Source organism: Sinohyriopsis cumingii, unplaced genomic scaffold, assembly GCF_028554795.1.
Source record: "Sinohyriopsis cumingii isolate HCF-2022 unplaced genomic scaffold, ASM2855479v2 utg001460l, whole genome shotgun sequence".
In the NCBI taxonomy this organism is placed as follows: Eukaryota; Metazoa; Mollusca; class Bivalvia; order Unionida; family Unionidae; genus Sinohyriopsis; species Sinohyriopsis cumingii.
The window spans coordinates 260430-284686 of record NW_028316002.1 but is presented as its reverse complement, the minus strand read 5'-3'; the positions used below and the strand labels follow the sequence as shown (position 1 = coordinate 284686).

Here is a 24257-nt window from a genome sequence, read left to right as displayed (position 1 = left end):
AGCATGTAGTTGTAGTTATTAATGTGATTTTGTAAATGCTTTCCTTTGGATATGAGAGATGACCTAAACCAAAATCACAAGCTTATTTTTAAGGTTACAGCAAGCTTGCTGCAAGCTTGTTATGTATGCTTGCGGCAAGCTTAGATTTGAAACCGTAACAAGCTTGCCTAATTGCAAGCTTGTGCAAGCTTCACTATTACTAGCTTGTGTAAGCTAGTAATAAGGAAGCTTGTAATAGGTAAGCTTGCTACTGGCAAGCTTGTGTGAGCTTGTCATGTAAGCTTGCAGCAAGCTTGCACAAGCTAGTAATAGGGAAGCTGGCTATTGGCAACCTTGTGTGAGTTTTTCATGTAAGCTTGCGCAAGCTTGCAAACAAAGCTGACCTAGCTAGCTGTATCAGAAGAACTGATATGGCTTCAATTAAATTATTATATACATGATCACAAACCTCCATTGTGCATTTGTAGATGAGACCACATTGGTTCATGCATGTTTGATTCACATTTATACTGGGAAATTGTCTGATCATTTTGTAGCCATACCTCTTGAAAACATTGTTGGTCTGGGTTTATTTATTAATTTTTTAAAAGATAAGAGCTGTATCATACTAAGACCTAATACTGTGGGAAGTGATTGAATTAGTTCTATAGTAAACATTGTATCGGATGACTTTGATAATATACTGGTTATGTATATTTGTAAAGACAAGATTTTGTATAGTTTAAAACTGTTTTACCTGTAGATTGAAATATTTGTATTTTTAGGAACATAAATAGGTTAAAGACAACCAATAGTTATTTTATGATTATGATCCATGTCACTCACTGACAAAATAGCCAGTTCAGAGTATAATCACTTAAAGAATTTCTTTTATATGCAAAAGCTTAATTGTTTATCTAACCTGTCTGATATTTTAAACAAGATATATCATTAAATTGGAAAAAATATATTTGTAGAGATCAATTATATTTTATATTAGACAAGGACAACAAATCAGTTTAATTTGAAATATATATTAATAATGTTCCTGTTTAAGTTCAGACAGAGAAATGTTGGAATAATACATTTTATGTATGTAGCAGCTAAGTACAACTGTTTAGCATTTCTGCAAGAATTGAAAATATATATACATATATTTAACTAGAGTGCATTATTAGATGCTATGAATCAAAAACCAAATAACATTTAAATTTAACTTGTTTCTTACAGCACGTGACATATAGTCAAAATGTATTTTCAACATTTCAACAGGTACTGCCTGATCTCATGCAGGAGCTATAGCTAGCTGCCAACTTTAAACTTTAATGACTGATTAAATTACTGCAAATTTGCGTGCAGGCTCATGTAGAATTTTAGATTTTCCAAGCTTGCCGACTTGGAAAATTTTCTTCTACAAGCTTGAATTTTAGACTTTCCAAGCTTGCAAACTTGGAGAGATTCCTTTTGCAAGCTTGTGCAAGCTTGAACTTTAGATTTTGCGAGCTTGCAGACTAGGAAAAATTTCTTTTGCAAGCTTGTGCAAGCATTCTTACTAGCTTGTACAACTTCAATAAGCTTGTCGCAACTTAGCTTGTGGTAAGCATGCATTTTGGTTTGGGGAGAACAGTGATGCCTAAGACTGTACTTGACAAGAGATTTAATGTGGAAGCATATACCAGACCACATCTATCATAATGCACTTTAAAACAGAGCTATTAAGATATAAAATTTAGGTATTAGGAAATGTTTTAATTGAAGCCTCTTAGTTTGTGCTGCTTATTATCCACAAATATATTTTAAGACATTTTATGTGGTGTTTTGTATTAGATCTAGTTACATGTTTTTCTGAAAACTAAAAACTGTGCTTGTGTGTTTTAGTCCCCCATGTAACCTCAAGCATTTATGTCAGTGGTTCCCCAACTTTTTTTGGTCACCCGCCCCATTGGTTATCCTCAGCGCCCTCCTGACATTATGCCACAAAAAGCATTATTCAGCATTAGCACCCCCATCATGAAACCCCACCACATCCAAGGGAGCAGTACCGCCCACTTTCAGAACAACTGATTTATATCATATAAACATATATTGTATTTTCAGCAATTACTGCAGTCTCCAACATGTTTTGATGTTTCTGATCTTTCTCCATCACTCCTTGTTCTTTTAATTGCTGATTACAACTGGACGTACTTGTCTAATGATCATAAATATGGTCAGATTGAAAAATAGAAATAGGGTCAGCAATGTTTTGATAGAGCTTTGGCCTTCACACATCTTTTTTTTTTAATTGCCAATTGCGACCAGACATAATTGTCAAGATCATAACATGGTTAGATAGAAATGGGGTCAGCACTGTAATGATAAAGCTTTGGGCTTTGCACATCAGATTTTTTTTTTTAATTGATGATTACAATCAGACGTAATTTGTCAAGATCATAACATGGTAAGATATGCTAACAATAGATTTTGTGGATTAACACACACACAGAAACAATTAACATTGAACAAAACAGGATACCAAAGACCAAAAGATCATGTGACTGTACATGTATCACTTCCTTTATAACAAGGCTTTTTGTTTTCGAAAGTTTGGTCTGGAAAATTAAATTGCAGTATTGTACAATTAGCAAAATAGGAATAAATCATTACAAAACTTGAACATGTCATCACGTAAATGAAGAAATAATACTTTCGAAGGAAAATTAAAATTTAGGCAACTTGATGACAATGGGGAGAGTTCACTTGCCAAAAGATTTTATGTGGGCAAGTTTCATTTCAAATAAACAAGATCATAAAAGATAAGGAGAATATTCTTTAGCAGCAGGGAAATAGAGAAAATGAAAAGATAATTATTTTAAATATGAAACAACATATGTACCAAGATTTAAAACATGTCTTTGAATGGTTTTGTAATGCGCATCCCAACAATATCCCACTCACATTCCATGCCTAAGAATAAGAACTATCAATTTATGTTACCTTGAAATAACTGTTTTTAAGACAAGAAGAACATTTTAATAATTAATGCTACTTTTAACTGAAGATATTAACTGCTTCAGGTTATATGTAGCTTTCTTACTATATACACATATACATACACATCTCTCAAATATAGCCCCTCTCTGGAAAGCCCCTCTCCCCATTTTATAAGGCCACTTTACCAGTACAGAAGGAGTGGCAGTATAATAATAGTGAGGAATTTGTATAGCGCCTAATCTTTAGAAGCTCTAAGCACTTTACAACATTAGACAACACCTGTAAGATAAAAAAAACATAATAATATTATTACAAACACAAACACCATGAAATAAGCAAAACATTAAAAAATAAAAAAACATGCTGAGAATATTTCAGGTAGAAAACATTATTAGGTCTTTAAGTTTGTTCTTGCAGTCGAAATAAGTGAGTTTTGAGAGCACTCTTGAATGTGATCACTGTGTCTTTGTGTCTAAGTTCAATGGGCAATTAATTCATTCCACGTTGCTCTTGGGCTCTGGTATGCAAAAGAACACTGTCCATATGACTTTGTTTTCATAGTGGGAATAATAGTATATGATTGTCAGAACATGAGCGTAAGTATCTTGCTGGTGTGTACACATGGGTGAGATCAGATAGGTATGTTGGACTAGAGTCCGACAGTGAAACATAGCACAGAGAACAAATTTTGTGTTTGATTCTTGATCAAATGGATAGCCAGTGTAGGGTACAGAGCAGCGGGTAGGTGTTCTCTGATCATGGTACTCTAAATATGATCCGAGCAGCTGTGTTTTGAACCTTTTGAAGTTTCTGGAGTAGATATTGAGATGAACCAGACAGAATTGAGTTACAATAGTCCAGTCTTGAAAGTACTAATGAACACACAAGTGTTTTAGTGGCATCAACTAAAAGATATTTGCGAATTGAGCTGATGCGTCTCAGCTCAAGATATGCAGCCTTGCATATGTTCATGACATGTTGGTGCAATGTGAGAGTACTGTCCAGAGTAACACCTAGGTTTCATACTGGTTGTGTGAATTTAATGTTGGTCTGCTGATATTTATTGTTTGAGATAAAGGATGTGAATGAGAAAGTCTTGGTGTTGTGATCAGAATGGCCTCAGTTTTATCATCATTCGTTTGCAGCTTGTTACATGTCATCCATGATTTCACATCAGAAATGAACCTCTCTACACCTTGGATGGTAGCATCAACTTCAGTTGGGTGGCTAGATTTGTATATTTGGGTGTCATCAGCGTACAATTGGTGAGACACTGGATGATGATCTATGACACTTGAGAGTGACTGAGTGTACAGAATGAAGAGAACAGGTCCAAGAACAGACCCCTGTGAAACACCACAACATAGGTCAACTGGGCTGGAGTGTATTCCATTTGCAGATACAATTTGTGTCCTGTTGACCAAGTAGGACTTGAACCACAGTAAGGCTGTATCATGAATGCCAAATACATGCTGGAGATGGTGAAGTAATATATCATGGTCTGTTGTGTCAAATGCTGCAGACAAATCAAGGAGGGTGACTGTAATCTTTCCACTATCCAACCCAGAGAGACTGTCGTTAAAACTACTTTTAGAAGAGTAGTTTCAGTACTGTGGCAAGGGTGAGTGCGGATTGTACATTGCTAAAAAGACTGTTTGAATTTAGATGAGATACAAGCTGGGATAGAACAACCTTTTCTAAGATTTTTGATATGAATGGGAGATGAGAAACTGGGCGGTACTTCTTTAAATCATTATGGTCTAGTGTTGGTTTCTTCAGCAGAGGCGTTACAATGGCAGTTTTGTTAAAATGATGGGAATTCCCCAGATGAGAGAGAGGTATTAATAACATCAGTTAGTGAAGGCAATACTGGATCTAAGCACTCAAGCAGCAGTGATCTTGGAATTGAATCAAGTTCACATGACTTTGGTGCACTCTTCATCAGGATTGTATGTACGAAATCCATAGAGACATGTTCAAATGCTACTGTATGGTGACGATGAGTCAATTGAAATTGTGGTGTCGAGCTTATCTCTAATGGTTTGTACTTTGTCACGGAAGAAATTTGCAAACATGTCCGGAAGGTCGACTGGAGAGAAGGTAGTTGGAAGTGGTGTAGATTTGTTCCTTGACATTAGCTTGTTAGTAATCTTGAAGAGCTCTTTGCAGCTGGAACTTTCCATGATCTTAGTAGCATAGTGGGCTGATTTCGCTGCATGGACTATATTTGTGACATTCTTCTTAGCAACTTCATAGATTTGCTTATGAATAGTGAGTCTGGTGGAATTAAGCCAGAGCCTCTCAGCTTTACAGCGGTCTCTTTTAGCAGTGCGAAGCTGGTCCCTAATACTGCTATACCATGGAGAACACTTTTGAATTGATACTCTGCACTTGGTAGCTGGGGCATGTTTGTCAAGCAATGAACGCAGACAGTTATCGAGTTGTTCTGCGGTAGGAGGTAAGCAAGTTATTAGGTTGGCTTGGATGTCATGCATTAGTTGGTTCTATTTATCATATGGAGGTTTCTCTTAGTAGCAGATAAAGGTGGAGGGTTAGGGACTGATACGTCAAGATGGCATATAATGCTGAGGTGATCTGATGCAAGGTCATGAAATACCAGGGAGGACCGTATAATGTTATCATCAGGTCTATGAAGAATCCAGTCTAAAATGTGACCATGTTTATGGGTGGGTTGGTTAACTGACTGTTTGAGGTTGAAAACATTAATGGAATCTATGAGTTTTGATGTATTTGAGTTTCCGGATCAGCCAAAGTGAAAGTTGAAATCTCCAAGAATAATCAGGTTGCCACCTATTGAATTTCCATAGTCCAGGAGAGGAAACTGCTCCAAAAAGAGAGAGTCAGCCAGCTTGTTCTTTCTACTAGGAGGAGGGCAGCATAGGCAGAAAAAATGGACTGACCATTGCTCCAGTGTGAGTGTGGTTTGGACTAGTTCAAACGATGTGTGGTCGAAATTGAATGTTGTGGTGTAGTTAAGACACTTTATCATGGAGTTCTTTATGATGACAGCAATTCCACATCCGCGAGAATTACAGGGGAACGACTTGATGGAGTAGCCAATGGGTGTTAGATCCGCACACTTGGGCTCATCGCCAGATGTTTTTAGCCATGTTTCTGTCAGGAAAAATATGTCAACATTTTGGTTGTTGATAAAATTAACTATTTCTGTGCGCTTTTCCGGTGGTCCTACTGACTGGGCATTGAGTAATGCAATGTGCAGAGGTATTTCATGGATAGTTGACACAAAGGTTGACAAATTAATAGGGATTTGAATTAGGTTATCTAAATTAACGGTCAAATTTTTTTAAAATGGTTGTGCCGAAATAAGGGAGATAACTGGGATTCTTCTTCCTGTTCTACGCCAGCCAGCTTTGAAACAACGTTTCATTTTTCGCTTCTGTTTAAATTTAGGTAATGATGAATGTAGTCCCAGTTTGTTTAGTCTAGAGCACAATGTAGTGTGGAGAGCCAAGGAGTGATCATTTAAAGCAAAAGAGGGACCACTGTATTTGTACAGTGTATGATCTCTATATGATCCCAAAATACAGTGTATGATCTCTATATGATCCCAAGGCAATGTGTCTATTTATACAGTGTATGATCTCTACAATTAAAAATGTTAGTCTGTTTATAAAGTGTGTGACTCTTATAACAATGTCAGTCAGTTTATAAACTGTATGGTCCCTATAACAAAAGCAGCTAGTCTATTAACGTAGTATATAATCCCTCTCTGCAGCAATCTTTGTCTATTTATGCAGTGAATGATATCTTTCTCTTTAGAAGCATTAGTCTATTTATGCAGTGTATGATACCTCTCTATAGCAATGTTAGTCTGTTGATGCAGTGTATGATCCCTCTCTGTAGAATTGTTAGTCTCTTTAGTGTATGATCACTTCCAATAGCACTGTCAGTCTATTTAATAGGCAGTGTATGAGCCCTCTCTGTAGCAATGTTCATCTATTTATGTAGAGTATGATCCTTTTCTAAAGCAATGTCAGTCACTTTATACACTGTGTAATTTGTGCTTTGCAGAAATTTAGCACAACTTTCAATCTGAATGCAGCTGGGATTGATATTTCTGAATCAGTGAGTGATGTAAATGACAGACTTGAATATGATGACAGTATTGAGGCAGGGGACTTGGTGATTGTTGGTGTAAAAGATGATGGCAAAGGAAGGTAGGAATCTCTACTTTGATGATTTCTACATTTTTTTATGAGAGGCAATGTGGACTTAAGCATTGATAGACCAATAGATAAATAGAGAAAGAGAGAGAGCTAGATGTCAATTAATGTACAAGTAATGACAGATATGGTATAATTATATTGTAGGTATATATATATATAGGTATCATATATCAGATCTTTATTACTAGCTTTTGACTCTGTTACTAACAATATGTAACATGCAAATGATTGGTTTTATTGCAGTGTGACAGTCAGCCTTGGGAATAAAAGTGCTAAATTGAAATACCCCACATCATTATGGGGATCAGTATTTGTAACAGATGATGCCAAATATAGCTTCTTTATTGGTGGATCACAAGACTCTGACGTGAAATTTACAGGGGAAATCATCAATGTAATCATTCATGAAAGGTCAGTCTAATTTTTGTTTTCAGTTCATCAGTATGTTGCATTAGACACACATATCACTTTTCAGACTGACATTGCTGCCATTTTGTCATCATTATTTTTAAGTTTGGTTTCTTTTGGCTTGGTTTGGTGTTTTATGACACAGCAACACAAGTAGGCTATTTAGTGTGAAGGCAGTTGGAGTAAAGTGCCATGCCTTAACCCTTTACCACATAGAGTGTATTGCTTTCTAGCCCTTCGACATGTAGCAAAATTACCAAGGGGAGTGTGCTATAAAAAGAAGATATGTTACCTATTTGACTCCATACACATTTAACAGAAATTTTAACTGTTTTACATTTTTGGTACACATATATTATGTATGGAAAGATTTAAGAGTAAATCAGATCATTATAGCTGTATAATTATTTTTCATGGAAGAATTTTTTTATGTACTTTAAAAAATCTTGAGAGAACTCATTCACCATCAACTCAGTGAAGCCGCTTGACCAACCGTAACTGCCATTTCTCATACTCAAAGTTTGTGTCTACATCACTAAATCATCTGAATTTGATAATTTATGACAACTAATTGCTGCCTACATCAATATCAGAGCTTTGCCTAAGTTATTAAAGCTTTCATAGTTCAGTGATTCTAATTGTGAAAACTCGACTAAGTACTGAACGAAATCTGCGGCATCCATTTTAAATAGCAGATTTCGACTAGAGCATAAACAGTAACCATGTAATCTGATGTAACGGTCATTCACACCAATGAATGTAGTATCTAATAGGGGGTTTTCCCCAAAGGCAGATCTTTGAAAACCTGCTCAAAATGGCTGATGTTTACAGCAGGCATCAAAAAGGCACTTCCATAGGAATGGTGTAGAGGCGTCAAAAGGCATTTGTATGTGAATCAGGTAGAAGCGTCCAAAGGCACTTCCATGAGAATGGAGTAGAGGCATCCAGAGGCGCTTGCATGAGATAAGGAGTTAAGGATAAAAAATGGTAGCTTTTCTTCATTTCGGTGCTTCATGTTTTTGTATTTAATATAATAAAAATAATGGCTTATAATTCACTGAAGGTATATTAAATAGTTATGTATTTATAATTCACTGAAGGTACATTAAATTGTTATGTATTTATAATTCACTGAAGGTACATTAAATAGTTATGTATTTTGATATTGTTCATGGCTTCACCTTTAATAATTGTTTTCAAAATGTATTTAAGATATGTGGTGACTGAAGTTATCTCCCTTTAATCATAAACGGTTTCATTAGGTGATCATTTATGTTTCCTGTCAAACATTTGATTAGAGATTGCATATGATCACATTTGCCCTACTACTAACGTTTCACCCAAATTATCTTTAACAGAAGCACAAAATCACTGCAGATTAGGAAACTACCTCCTTAGAAATTGCAGCAGGTATAACCCTTTGAACTCCTTAATTATTCTTCTGAATTGGCAACATAGAAACATATTCATAATCCACAGAGCTGGCTACTTGTAAATATTTGTAATAAATCCTCATTTATTTTGTCTGCTATTGCTAGAAAGTTTTTTTTGAAATGTAAAGTCAGGTCATCTGTACAAATATTAAAACTAGTTGTTGTTTCTTGAGGCAAATTAATTTTTTGTTTGCCCTTCATTTATCCCATGCATCATGTAGCTTGATGGGAAATATATTAAACTTTATTATCAGGTGTGAAAAGAAACTCATTAAAAAAAATATCTAATCCATGAAAAAATATATCATATTTAGTTCACCACTCCATAAATCCTTACTTAGGACAACAACTTGAGGAATAATCAGTATAATTATTTAGTAATTTTGTTTAAATCATTATAGCCATATTGACTGACAATGCCATCCCTGCCTGATGGCAACAAATATGTCATATTTACACTTTTAACATTAAGAATGTTTTGGGAGAAAACATATAATAATAAAACTTCTACCTAATTATAAACGATTTTCTCTTCCATGAAACTGATTTTTGGGGCACTAAAGGATAATTTACTTGTGAGATGTTGGATTATTTATCTTGTTTAACAATTATATCAAAACTGTATTGAGCTTCTTCTTCTGAGTATTTGATAAGAAACATAACTCACATGTCATTTTAAGTGATGTCATATCATTGAGGTCATAATGCAAAGTCATTATCAATTTTTCAAAAGCAGACTTATTATCTTTATGTATTTGTGATAAGATCCCATATTCAGAAAATTCATTCCAGTACTGTCCATTTGCTTTGATTGGAGTGGGGTTTTTTCCAGTCTTAATTTTTATTTGCTATTGGAAGCCTTGAAAAAGTGCAATTTTTGTAGCCCAACTTATATGAATTTAAGTTTTACTCACCTGCTGTAAAGGGAAATTTATCATGCTAGGACATTGTCTATCTGTCTGACTCTTTGTCTTTTCATTGGTCTATCCATCCATTCAGCAGTCCATTTTGGTTTCTGCATATAAATATTAGTTCTTGACAACATACCCCAACCAGATTTTGCATTAGGGGTGAAGAAAGAACAATTGATATCAAAAGGCCAAAGATCACAAGCACTGTCCCTCTCTAAATCACATACCTTAATCAAATGTTGTTGTCTTGCACTTGCAGTAAGAAAAAGACTTCTTTATTTTGGAAGTAAAATATCAAAGATTTCTTAGTGACTGCAATAAAAATTATTAAAGAAAAACTACTTTTCCCTATTTTTTCTATGTAATATCCCTTACATGGAAATACTTCCTTAGCTAAGACTGGCACAGTACAGACCAATCTAAATATTTTTAAAATTATTTTTGATTGTATTAGCTCTTAACTATATACAATTAATTTTTATTCAAATTTTACCATAAATATTTCATAAGATATCATCTTTAATAAATTAAATTTAGAAAACTGAACTTATTATAAATGTTACAGTTGAGTCACAGTTACTGGAACCATTTGAATTTGTATTCATTTGACACGATGCATGCATCATTTCCCCAAACATTTATAATTAATACAGACTGGTTTATGAGTTTTCCTTGTTATTTGAACAATGCCGGCAGCAGACTTGGGGATGTAGAATAGGCTTGAAGTACCATACTGTATGTTGTAAAATGTGACCAATGGAGGCAACATTTCTTCCTGGGATGCTTCCTGTGATGATGTTTCAGCTTAGAACATATCAGAGTTTTTATATAAGTAGTTTTTTTATCATTTTAATTATTTTACCATTGTTTGCTTTTGTTATTGTTTTATATGCTAAATTTTATAGTTTTTACATTTGGCTAGCAAAGATGCATATAGAGTAACCAAAGAATATTTATCCTTTAAGTTTATTAATTAAATTTAGCACTAAGTTTAATAATTAAGAGATTTCTTTTTCATTCCAGACCTGTACATCTGATTGCCCATATGAATGAAAATAATCTTCAACCATGTACAGTGTCAAGACATCGACCTGTTGAGGCAAAAGTGGGAGAAAAACTTGTTTGTTGATGCTTAGAATATTTGTTTGAGACACAGAATAGGCTTAAAAATCAAGTATATAAATGCTTTAACATCCTATAGTTATGTTTTAATAGAAAGAAAGCATTTATGTATGGAACCAATACTTTCTTGATGCTTATACTAAAATAATATTGACAGCCTGAGCAATTTGAAAACTTTAAAAAGGATAGCTGTGCATTATACATGTAGGCAAGACAAGATTGGCAGTGTGTGTGTATATGTGTGTGTGTGTGTGTGTGAGAGAGAGAGAACAGATTGAATGCACTAAACTGAACCTTTTGTCATTAAAACAATGGAGACGGTTCAGTAGCCTAAGTGATGTTAATACCTTAGTATCAAATGGAAGTTCTGTTATACCAGCAGCTGTCTTGAACAAATTCCAATTGTCCTGATTAATACTTTCTGAGTTGACCAATACAATGGAAGATGTCGAATCTTGCCTCTGGGTATTTTGGGCCATTGCATATTGTGGTCACCAAATTTAAACCATCATAGCATCTGTATAATGGAAATAATCCATACTCCTACAGATGGCCTGTGTGTACTAATTAACTTTTGTCTGGTTCCCTTTTTGTAATATTTTGCCACTGGGTATACATGCCTTGTACAACAAAGAACCAGGCTGAGTTCAGTGTGGCAAACATTATGACCATTTGCTATTGCTGAAGACATTTGGATGTACTCATTGGCCTGTCATTTCTTGGGAATTTTTTAAAATAGTGTACAAGTACACGCATTAAGTTCTCATAGCATTTAAATATTTTGGATCATTAAAGATTGACAAATAAATATTACATGCCATATATAATGTATATTTAGTTGAAATGTCAAGTAAGCTAAGGTCCAAATATGCAATGACCTTGAAATATTAAAAGTTGTTGAAACTCATTGTCCCTGGATATTCTTTTCATATTTGGCAGAAATGAGGATAAGGAATGCATATTTATGTTACTTCTGATTGCATCCAAACATATGCTTCTGAGAGATTTTTAGGTTTAGCCAGATGCTTAGGTGTATAAAAGACGTGTTCATTTGGCTGTTTTGGCAGCACATGTGCAAATTCAGAGTGGAAATTATAATTATTTTTCACTTGTTACTCCAAATTTCAAAGTTATATACTCTTTAGCGGAGGTTCAATATCTGGTTCAGAAAGCAGTAATTTTTTGCCTCAAGGAATCAGGTCTCAAAAGTTGATTTTTTTTTCTGCTGTATTTTTTACATGAGTAGAAAATCTAAATGCTTTAGTACATTGTAGAAATACATCATTCTCCTTTGCTGTATTACAATTGGTTTTGGTTTGTCATAAACGATGTTGATGTTACAGAGTTCGGAAGTAGGTTACTATTACTTTATGATGCATAAAAGTGGCATAAATTAAATGGTTGCACCTAGGTTCTCCTTGCCTCTTTGTGAGTAAAAATTACATGAATTGCTTTAAGTTACTTTTTGCTACATATTTTCTCTTAACTGTTAACTTTAATTACCTACAGGTGCTCCTTAGCAGGTGCCTGGACAATGAAATTATTGCTAGCCTACTGCTGCAGACACTTAAATGTTACTGAATGCAGCCCATATATAGTACACACATCTAAGTGAAAAAGCATGTTGAGAGAGTTGCATTACAGCTCACTGCCATATCTGATACAAATGTTTTGTTTCCTTCATGGCACAATTACATGAGTTTCACTATATTTTATCTCCTACCATATAGTATGCTTATTAACCAGGTCAAAATGATTCTTTTATAATTCTTAAACAGTTGAAAGGTTAAAATAGTTCATGGTTGCATAAGTGGGTCATTGTGACCTGCTACCTATGTACAGGTATATGACTAAATATCATAGAGTTGCAATTACCACAATATTGAGTATTATTGTCGTGCACCTACTTACTGATTACTATAACTTACTTGTGCATGAGGTACAGTTACTGTTAGGAACTATTAGTTATTTTCATAAGATTTTTATTTTTGCAGTGTATATGATTTAAGTTTTCTGCAAAATTAAAATATACATGGAAGTTTGTTAAATGTAAATTATAATTATAAATTTAATCACATGAAATAATGTCCAGTAACATTAAGTTGAGTGCAAAATTAAAATACCATAAAAACATTGTAAAATAAAAAATGCAGTAAACAAGAGGGTGTATTGGGGGGTTCTCAGATCACTTCTACAGTTATATCAATCTGTATTTCACTGTTTATTTCCCATTTTGTTTAAATTGATATAGCTATCTATTTTACCAATTTATACAGTGTTAAAATTCATTTAACTGTGTACACTTTACCAGTTTATACAATATTTAAACTGAGTTAGCTTTATATTTTACCATGTTTATGCAGTGTTAAAAGTGATTTAGCTACACATTTTACCATGTTTATGCAGTGTTAAAAGTGATTTAGCTACACATTTTACCATGTTTATGCAGTGTTAAAAGTGATTTAGCTACATATTTTACCATGTTTATGCAGTGTTAAAAGTGATTTAGCTACACATTTTACCAGGTTTATACAATGAAAATAGAGTATTTAAATTTAGATCATACAAAATAAAAGTTCTGTTTGGTAAAACAAATCCTTATTTCTATGTTATGCCTATAGATTTATTACACCTGTCTCATCGAAACTCACAATGGGGTTCTAAATCACAGACTGTAGTTTGAGTGAGGGTTTGAGTTACCAAGGTACCTCTGAAAATATAAGAAAGTGATGCATTCCTGGCTGGATATTGACAGAAAAGATGTGGGTTCTGCACTGTTAACCCTTTACCTCATAGAGCATAGTGACAAAGTGCAGCGTGCTATAAATAGAACACCTGTTACCTAGTCGACCGCATACGTATCGGCATGCCTGTGAACTGTTAAGCAATGTAGTGTATGCTACGTTTAACAGCAATTTTAACCATTTTTCATTTTTGGTACACATCTATTATATGTGGAAAAATTTAAGAGTAAAGTCCGATTGTTACAGCTGTGTAATTATTTTTCACGGAAGAATTTTTTATCTGCTTTAAAATCTTGAGAGAACTCATTCAACGTAATGTCAGTGAGGCTGCATGACCAACTGTAGCTGCCATTTATCATACTCGAAATTTATGGTTTTTCGTCTGTGTCTACATCACTAAGTCATCTGAATTTGATAATATATCAAAACTAATTGCTGCCTACATCAATATCAGAGCCTTTACCTAAGTTATTGAATCTTTCATAGTTGTGATTCTAATCATGAAAATTTTGTAAGTACTGAATGAAATCCGCGACCGCCATTTTGGCAAGTGGAGATTATGACCCAGTTACTTTAAATAGCAGATATCGACCAGTGCATAAACAGTGACCACATGATCTGACGTAATTGTCATTCGCAGAAATGAATGTAGTATCTAATAGGGGGTTTTCCCCGAAGGTGGTGCTACAAAAACCAGCTCAAAATGACTGATGTTTACAGCAGGCATCAAAAGGCGCTTCCATGCGAATAGAGTAGAGGCATCAAAAGGTGCTTCCATGCGAATGGAGTAGAGGCATCAAAAGACACTTGCATGAGGTAAAGGGTTATATGGTTTCATACTTATTTTTGTATTTGTGTTGTGAATCATGTTGTTCACTTTTCTATCTAAATTACCTTCATTTTCAAATTAACCAACCTTTGAAAGATTGTTAAAAACATTTACTCCTTGAGGTTTCATGTGTATCTCCAAAAACAGTGTGTATGATGTTATGGCATTTTGCACGTGAATGTGGATATATTCCAGTATTATCACTGATTCATTTGATAATGGACCATATGTTATGAAACAATGCTTCTCGTGCAACTAGTACTCCTTTTGCCTCTCTTGCTATCATTGATCACATTTGTAAATTAGTAATCAACAACTGATTACTGTTAGATACTTGAATTATGTTACCAAAATGATAATATTTATAACAATATTCAACTGGGCAATTGAAATTAATTGACCTTACACACTACCATGACTGCTAGTTCCTGCACGAATAGGATTTACAAGCCTTTTAATTTTTATTTTATTATTTCACTCCCTTTATTTGATTTTAGACAAAAGACTTAACTAATACAAAGCAGGTTTACAAGTAATTATTGCAACATGTATCAAACACTACAGCAAATAAGAGATCATAACAGCTGGTACTTAATTAGGTTCTAAGATATGCACATAGCCATAGCTGTGATGGAAGATTAACACTTTTCACATTTGACTACAATAGGGCATAGAGTATCTGTGAAGATTACGCTGTAATTTAATTAAAAGATAAACTAAGACATGAATTTCAGTTAACAAAAATTATTTAATTGGCATTTGTTTTTTGAAGTGCCACCACATATAGGCATTATTGACATTTTCATGGATCAAAATATCATTTAATATTGTTTATTTACATTGCAGTGAGAATTATTTTTATAGAAAACTTAATTAAATGTGTGACTTCTTATTAAAAGTTGCAAATTTTATGATGTTGAATCAGATTTCTGGATACTAGATGCCATTTTCAATGACAAAATGAGAGATGTATCAAAGTTTTATGTACTAGTTTTTTATCACCATTTTCTTCATGTTTAACAATCGGGGCCAATTATTTTGGAATTTTTGAGGGAAATATGTGATCCATGCCTGACCCCTTGATATAATCTGGTTTGCAAGTTATTGAGTGATAAGTGTGATATTGTATTTGCCTTTTCATTTCATTTTCTTATTTCCTTGATAATTTGTTATAATTTGCATATTTCTATAATATGTCATTATCAGAGAAGCATTACAAAATCAATTACATTTCGATTGCCATACATCTCAGTTGTAAAATATCCTGCCAGTGAAAATTTTAAGTGCCAGTGATAAAGCAGTGTTTCTCTCATCATGACTAGAGGGCATCATTTCTTGTAGCAGAATATTTGTGTACCATTTTGCAATTTGTTTGTATCTATTGTGTTGCAAATTTGTGCATATATTTGATACTGCAATTATATGAATTAAATACCTCCATTCCCCTCCCCTATGGCACACTACCTTATAGAACTGTAAGAATGTTCAGTGACATTAACAAAAGTATAATTGATTTATTTTAAAACAATATTTGTTATCTAATATAAATGTGATATATAAAACTGGTACAAGAGACATTGTCAGAATGCTTTTAGTGGAAATAAGTTTACAGAAATCATTCTAGATTAATAAAATGACCTCTCATTTAAAAGTGTTAGGGCAAATTCAGTTATATGTTTCAAAACTGCCCCTGGTATTACTTGGAATCGAACATGTAAGTAAAGGGCTTGTACATTCTTAAGTCAATATGAAATAAATTTCCTTATAATGTAATGCAGCATTATCTATGTATTTGGAAAGGATGATTTTCTTAATGTTATTACTCTGAGCCTGCCTTATCTAGGAGTGTAATACATTCAGATATTGTGGTTGTGTGACTTGCAGATATTGTCCTTAAAATTATACATTCCACATGGACTTTCTTATAAGTCAAATCCAACTACAAACTGCACATAGGCTGATCTGCCATTGCATAAGGTACCAGCCAGTCTTGGTCTATGCAGTTTGTTAGGAGTAATCAATAGAACAAGCATGGACCATGATCTGCCAGTTGAATTTTGCAATAGCAGAGCAGGGTCTAGGTTATTTACAGGTGGACTTGGGTGAGTGTAGTCTGTACCATAAACTTAGTAATTGTTTATTACCAATACTCAAATTATGGTGCAGGTTTTTTTTCTTCTCAAAGCTTTATTATTAAAATGTAGTTAAACCCTAATCATGCTATTGCATCAAATATGTATCTTTACAGATTATCACCTGTATATAGTGTTATATAGTTTTACTAAATGCATGAGCATATAGTAAACACTTTTGTTTCAATTTCCAAAATTCTCTTAGTCTCTATCTACATGTGGATTAAAATAAATATGCATCCTTAGAATCTATACCGGTGAATTACTTTATTATATACAGTTTTCTTCAGTACTGTATATACTCACTTATAAGTTGAATCCAACTGCAAGCAGCATAATGCACCAGCAGATGAGGGTCTATCTTGTTTTGGTCTGTTGATTGCTCCATAAAGACTCCATAGACCCTGTGCATTGTGTGATGGTATGGTGCATTATGTCATGGTATATTATGTTCTATGGAGGTTGCAGTTGTAAATGAGTATATTCAGTATTTATTTATAATGGAATATTTAATTTACATAACATTATTCATATGCATTTGTACAAAATCTTCCTAAAAAGTATTAGTGTTTGATATTCAACAAATACACAGATGCAAATATCTATATTTTGATTAATTGGAATGTTTACATTTATTTTTTTTGTAATTAATTGACAAATATATATTCCACTCTGTAAATGACAAATATGTATTCCTCTCTGTAAATGATGAATATATACATTCCACTCTGTAAATGACAAATATATATTCCACTATGTAAATTACAAATATACATTCCACTATGTAAATTACAAATATATATTTCACTATGTCAAATGTCAAACATATTCCACTTTGTAAATGAAAAATATATATTCCACTATATAAAATGAACATTTATTGTATTTATTTCCTTCATCAAACAAGACCTAATTAAAGGTTTTGAGTCTTTTTTTTTAAATCTTCAGCATTAACCTTGCATCAGTGTGTACTTCTTTCATTTGAAAGTTAATAGAACTTTTCAAAAATCTTCAGCCTTGACTTGCATCTGTGTGCACTTCTGTCATATGCTAGTCAATATAATGTTTTAAAAATCTTCAGCCTTGACTTTGCAACTATAGTTTTTGCATAAATACCCACCCCCCATTTCAAATATGAAAATCTGTAATGTGATAAAATCGCACAGAACTTAGTCATTTCATTCATTGATATATAATTTCTAACCTGACCTAATACAGTTATTGTCTGTGCATTTCATGCTTAACAGACTTTCCATGCAAACAGAGCCAGATTGCTTATACTATGGGCCAGTTTATTTTCCTCAGACAACACATTATTGTAGTTCATCCTATTCAGTAACTGCTGGATAATTCCATAAATTACCATAAGGCTGAGAGTTGAGTCATAGCCCTTTGCACACATCACTATAAACTGCCACAATGCAGACATCATAGCGATATGACTGAATTTTTTTTAAAGCTACGTTAAAAATCCAAATCTCACACACACACACATTGCACACATGTACATAGAATTTATACTGCTTTTTAAATCCAGGTGAAAGGCAAAGTTGTAGTTATCATTCTTTTCCTTTGCTTGATTCAGTGTTCTAAATATCAGAAGCAGATGATGTAGTATTTGCCTTCTGTGCACATTTGTGTGTAGCTGTGCATTGACCCCTTCGCTGAAAATGGATTCCAGGAATTGAAAATGACCAGAGAGCAAGGTTGTCTTTTACACTGAAAACTTCTGTTTGGTATGAAATGCACAGATGATAATGGTGCAGTTTGCTTTGATTTGTCAGTCAAACTGCAGATCAAGGTCTGTTTTGTTTCCAGTTGGACCTGACTTCTGTGGGAATATATATTAAAAGATTTGAATTATGATAAAGTAGTTCTCAAATTTTTTGTAGACATCTGCTTTTATATATATGTTTGTCATGGCTGTTTATTATCAGTCCATAAACCTAAGTACCAATAACTGAGTATGTACCATTAGTCATTAAACTTAAGTGTTGGTATAACAGAGTATGAATTAGTGCTCATTAAACTTAAGTGTCTGTATAACAGAGTAATTACCAATGCTTATTAAAGTTACGTGTCTGTACAGCAGAGTATGTTCCAGTGGTCATTAAACCGAAGTGTCTGTACAACAGAGTATGTACCAGTGGTCATTAAATCCAAAATATGGTGTTAGTAATTCTGTAATCCTTAATATCACACACACACACACATTCAGGACACATTGTTCCAGAGGAAAGCATGACCACTGATTTAATGTGTGCAGTAGAATTCACCCAAATACACAATTTTAACCTAAAATAATGTTGGCAAGCACATGATGTACAGAGAAATGATAATTGGACATGATAGGATAGTGTTTATGATTAACTGCTGAAATTTTACATTACAAATTACATTGAAACTAGCACCCAAAACAATAATTGCTTATAATTAGAATCCAGCTGCAAATTACACAGACCCAGATCCACCATTGCATAATGCACAGGCAGATCTAGGCCTACATGTTATTTTAGAATCAAGTATTTGAACAAATGACATAGACCCTGATGTGCTGGCACATTAGTGATGGCAGATCGGGGTCTATGTTGTTTGTAGTTGGACTACCTTATATCTGTTAGAATACCTGTTAATACATATATATTGCTTATGTCTGTTAGAACACCTGTTAATAACTATAAATTACTGTTGTTAAAATCCCTGATAATACCTATACATTACCTATACCTGTTAAAATACATGTTAATACCAATAAATTATCTGTGTTGAAATACATGTTAATACTTATAAATTACCTATATATGTTAGAATACCTGTTAATACCAATGTATTACCTATATCTGTTAGAATACCTGTTGATACTTATAAAGTATTGGAATACCTATTAATACCTATAAATTATGTATGTGAGTTAGAATATGTCAATACCTATAAATTTCCTTTGTCAGAATTAATACCTATAAATTAACTATGTCAGTTGGAATATCTGTTCATACATATAAATTACCTCTGTCAGTCAGAATATCTAATACCTATACATTACCTATGTCAGAATACCTGTTAATACCTATAATTTACCTATATGTTAGAATATGTTAATATGTATATAGCACCATTGTTTATTAGAATTAGAATAGTAAGCATGTCAGAATTACAGACTAATAGCCTGCAGAAATAAAGTATATCAAATAGGAAGCACTTACCCATATGTGAAGTCTTGGACAATTTTGAACATTTTCATTAAATTTCCAATAAAGAAAAATAATAACACATACGTAAAGCACAGATGTTGTTTATATTTTAAAACTTACATTTTAATAACTGTGACTCAATTGATGATGACATTCCAAAAAAAGCAAAAGCACAAAATATTGAATCAATAAGTACCATTTTAAAATTCACTATTAATTTATTACCACCATCCGAAGTTACTGACCAGCCTTTTTGTACAGGTCTAAGTATGTGTTATGTTATATACTCTCTATTGTCCCTCTTTTGTGTGATCATTTTATGACAGGTTATGACAGAACTGGAATTTCCTTGTTTCTTTGTCAACCCTATACTGATTAGTGTTCTCAGCCATTTGTTTTTCAAACAATATAGAAAACAATAAATAATGCAGTTTAACACTGTCATATCATTGATGTGCATTACTGATAACACTAAAGACATGCTAAACATTATGATGGCATTGAAGTGCATAATTTGATATTATGACCTGAAACCATCACATGATGACCCAAGACAGCTGACCTGAAACAAAGAGACCAATACAATGCAAAATTGCAAGATTTCCCTGTCACTTGGGAGAGAAATGGTAAGCAATATTTCCCTGTTACATGGGACAGAAATGGCAAGCAAGATTTCCCTGTCACTTGGGACAGAAATGGCAAGCAAGATTTCCCTGTCACATGGGAGATAAATGACATTCAGTCACTTTTTTGAATGATGACAACTGTTACCCAGGATTTTAGACTGTTGTAAAATAGAATTACTGGTAATGGACTGGTTAAAGTGTTTGTTTGCTGTATTTATTGCTTTGGAAATGTTAAGTTTATAATTTAAAGTGTTTTGTTAGTTATCAGTGCAAATTATTTTCTATGTATAGTTTCATTTTGTAATAATTTTTTGATCCAGACAAGAAATTAAATAATACATTTATTTCTTCAATATTTGATGTTTGTGTTTTTTCATCTTCCTCTTTTCTTCTACATACATAGTTAGCATCTTCAAATGTCAAGTTAATTTGCTTACACTTTAAGTTAAATAATGTAAAAACATTATTTAAAATCTATATTGTATACAACTGGGTTGCAACAAATTTAAAATAGCATTATTTATATTAAAAATAAATGAAATAAATCTAAATCTTTACATTTACAGATTACAAGCAAATGTCCAATTTATACATTGTTTTATATTTTATACAATTCTTTATAAGGTTTTTAATTCAGGTCTTTTCTATAAATAGTTTAGGTTTCGTGTTTTGAGGCACAGTAGCTTATTTAGTGCCAGGACAATCAGAGTAAACTGCCTTGCCCAGAGACATGCGACAGTTGCTGACCCAGGCTGGTCTGATTGTAGGTACACTAACCCATTCCTTTCTGGTCATGAGTCCAGCATGATAACCACTAATGCCCCTTTGATAAATGGTACAATGTATCTTACCCCTGGAACTGATGCTTTGTTCAATAATGTCTCCTTCTATTTATGTTGTGTTATTGTGTTAAAACATGAGACGCCATGTTCTAACTATCAATAACTTTAATATATATAAATGACTACTGTGAGGTCTTAACAGAGAGTGCTATCAAAGAGGCAGACGCCTGTAGAAAGTACGAGTGGAGCCATGACTCGTGCACAGAGGGTTCTGATTGGTCAGTTACACATGTATAATGTTACATCTCTCTTCTTACAAAGAAAAGGTTTTAATAAACTTTTAATAAACTGTCTAAATGAATCATGAGCCATTATAACTAATACATCAAAATCAGGTTCATCTTTGATAGCAATGATTACAATGATCAAGGAATAAATCTCTGTGACAGACTGAGAAAGCATTGTACATTTCTTATAAAGATCTGTTGCTTGTTTGATTGCTATTTAATGCACACAGCTGGTCCTTATCTTGAATCACCATCTATGTTTATCAACAAGACCATACAATGTGCTACACTAATGACTGTTCTATTAGCTGAGTCTCTCTTATCTGTGAGTACAGGATTTCACAACTGTTTCTTATCCAGGATATGTACAGGTTTTAGGAACTGATATTACACTGACTCTATTATCTTTGGTTTTACTAGCCTACCAGAATGTGTGTAGTATCCGCTTTGCTGACAATCTTGTGGGTTTGTTGCGGCAGGCTCAGGTGTACTTTGGCTGAAACATTGAGATTCCACTGATTGTGAAATTGGTTTACTCGGGCATTTGCGGGAAGTGTTACAGCTGTACACAGTGTGTTTTCAATCTGAGAGAAGGGCACATTTATATTACATTGTAGGGGGTGTGTTTCATTAGTTTTCATGAGCTGACGTCTATTACGATGATAAATGATACCATCCTTTGTGCGAACTGAGTATGACCTTTTGTCGTGTTTTCTTTTTATAACGGCAGGTTCCCAGTTTTGACCTTTGAATTGAACTCTGATTCCCCTTCCTTAAGTGGTTTTAGTGGTTTTGCACTTTTATCATAATAATTCTTTGTTTTCTTCTTGCGAAGTGTAATTTTCTTTTTGACCTCAGTGGTGATGGGTGTTTTTGGAATTAACTTTTCGCGGTTTGTTGGGAGAATTGATCTGAGTTGTCTCCCCATCAACAATTGTGCTGGTGAGAAATGATATCAAGAGCAGTGGCTCTAATATGCCTATAAGCGGTTCTCTGCCATCAGCTTTTGCTTTTGAGAGAATTCTCTTTACAGTTTGAACTGTTTTCTCTGCTAGGCCGTTGGACTGAGGGTATGTGGGACTCCATGTAACATGTTTAAAGTCCCATTCTTTCGTGAAGCTTGCGAACTCTCGGGAAGAATAGCATGTTTGATTGTTGCTGACAACGACTTCCGGTAATCCGAAGCGCGCGAATATGCTTATCATGTGATTAATAACAGTGCAACTCTTTGAGCTTGCAAGTGCCTTAACTTCAAAGTAGCGACTGAAATAATCTACTACAACAATGTACTCTTTATTATCCCATGTAAATAGGTCTGTGGTGACTTTTTGCCATGGATATTCAGAGATGTCATGGGGGATGAGAGGTTCCTTTTGGTTAGAACTTCTGCGCTCCAAGCAGATAGTGCATTTTGACACTAAATCAGAAATGTCAACTGAGATTCTTGGCCAAAACAAGACAACTCTGGCTCTTTTCAGACACTTCTCAATACCTAAATGTCCTGAATGTACAGTTTCTATCATTTTCTGCCTGAGGACTTGTGGTATGACTATTTTTTGACCTTTCAAGATTAACCCATCTACAACTGAAAGTGTATCTCAATAATTCCAATAGTCAATTATCTCTGATTGACAGCTTGACCTCTTTTCAGGCCAACCTTCAATTATGACCTGTTTCAGTATGACCAGCTGGGGGTCTTTTTCAGTGAGAGATTGAATTTCTTCCTTCTTACGATCAGATACAGGTAATGCTGACAACACCATATGCACATGCATATCTATACCTTTAGATAAGGTGGGGTGTGTATCAGATAAGAACTTACGGGAGAGTGTGTTTGCTACGGGTATGTTCTTACCTTGGTAATGTTTTACCTCTAGGTCATAACGCTGCAGCTGCAAAAGCATGCGTTGTAGTCGCGGTGGGGCTGCATAGAGGGGCTTTTTCATTATAGCGACAAGTGGAAGGTGGTCAGTTTGAACGTGTACCTTTCTTGCGTATACATATTGATGGAACCATTTGCATCCAAACAGTATAGCGAACATTTCTTTCTCTATCTGAGCATAATTAATTTTAGTTGTAGTCAAGGATTTTGATGCATAAGCCACGGGCTTATCATCTTGTATTAGGGTGGCACCGAGCCCATATTTTGACGCGTCAACTTGCAAAGTCAGTGGTTTCTTAGGGTCAAAATAGGACAGAACAGGTCCTGGGCTTATAGTAATTATGTCTTTGACCTTTTGAAATGTGTCTATTTGTGGAGAGTCCCATGTAAACTCTACGTCTTTCGTTAACAGTTGTCTTAACGGACTGGTGACCCCAGCCAAATTTGGGGCAAATTTGGACAAGTAGTTAACCATGCCAAGAATGGTTGCTAACTCTGCGCGGTTACAAAGGGGTTCCATTTCTCTGACTGCTGATACTTTGGCAGGGTTGGGTTTGAGACCTTCTGCTGACAGAATGTGCCCGAAGTACTGTACTTCTGTAACACCTACTTCTAGTTTTTCCTCATTTAGCCGGATTCCTTTTTCGAGGGAACGCTTGAGAACATTTCTCAAATTTATATCATGTTCGTTGCGTGTGCATCCGAAAACGAGTATATCGTTGCAAATCGAAATGATACCACTTGAACCTT

The 24257-nt window shown here is 34.1% G+C and overlaps 1 protein-coding gene across 1 annotated transcript in view; it reads left to right on the top strand.

Annotated features, from left to right (window-relative positions):
* LOC149772463 (uncharacterized) overlaps window positions 1-20909 on the top strand; it is a 190323-nt gene extending 169414 nt beyond the window's left edge. The window contains exons 23-25 of the mRNA XM_089947775.1: window positions 7006-7151; window positions 7404-7571; window positions 10936-20909. Of these exons, the coding sequence (XP_089803901.1) occupies window positions 7006-7151; window positions 7404-7571; window positions 10936-11041 (420 nt within the window). The 3' untranslated portion in view covers window positions 11042-20909. The remainder of the gene's footprint in view (window positions 1-7005; window positions 7152-7403; window positions 7572-10935) is intronic.
* Window positions 20910-24257: the final 3348 nt, after the last annotated feature.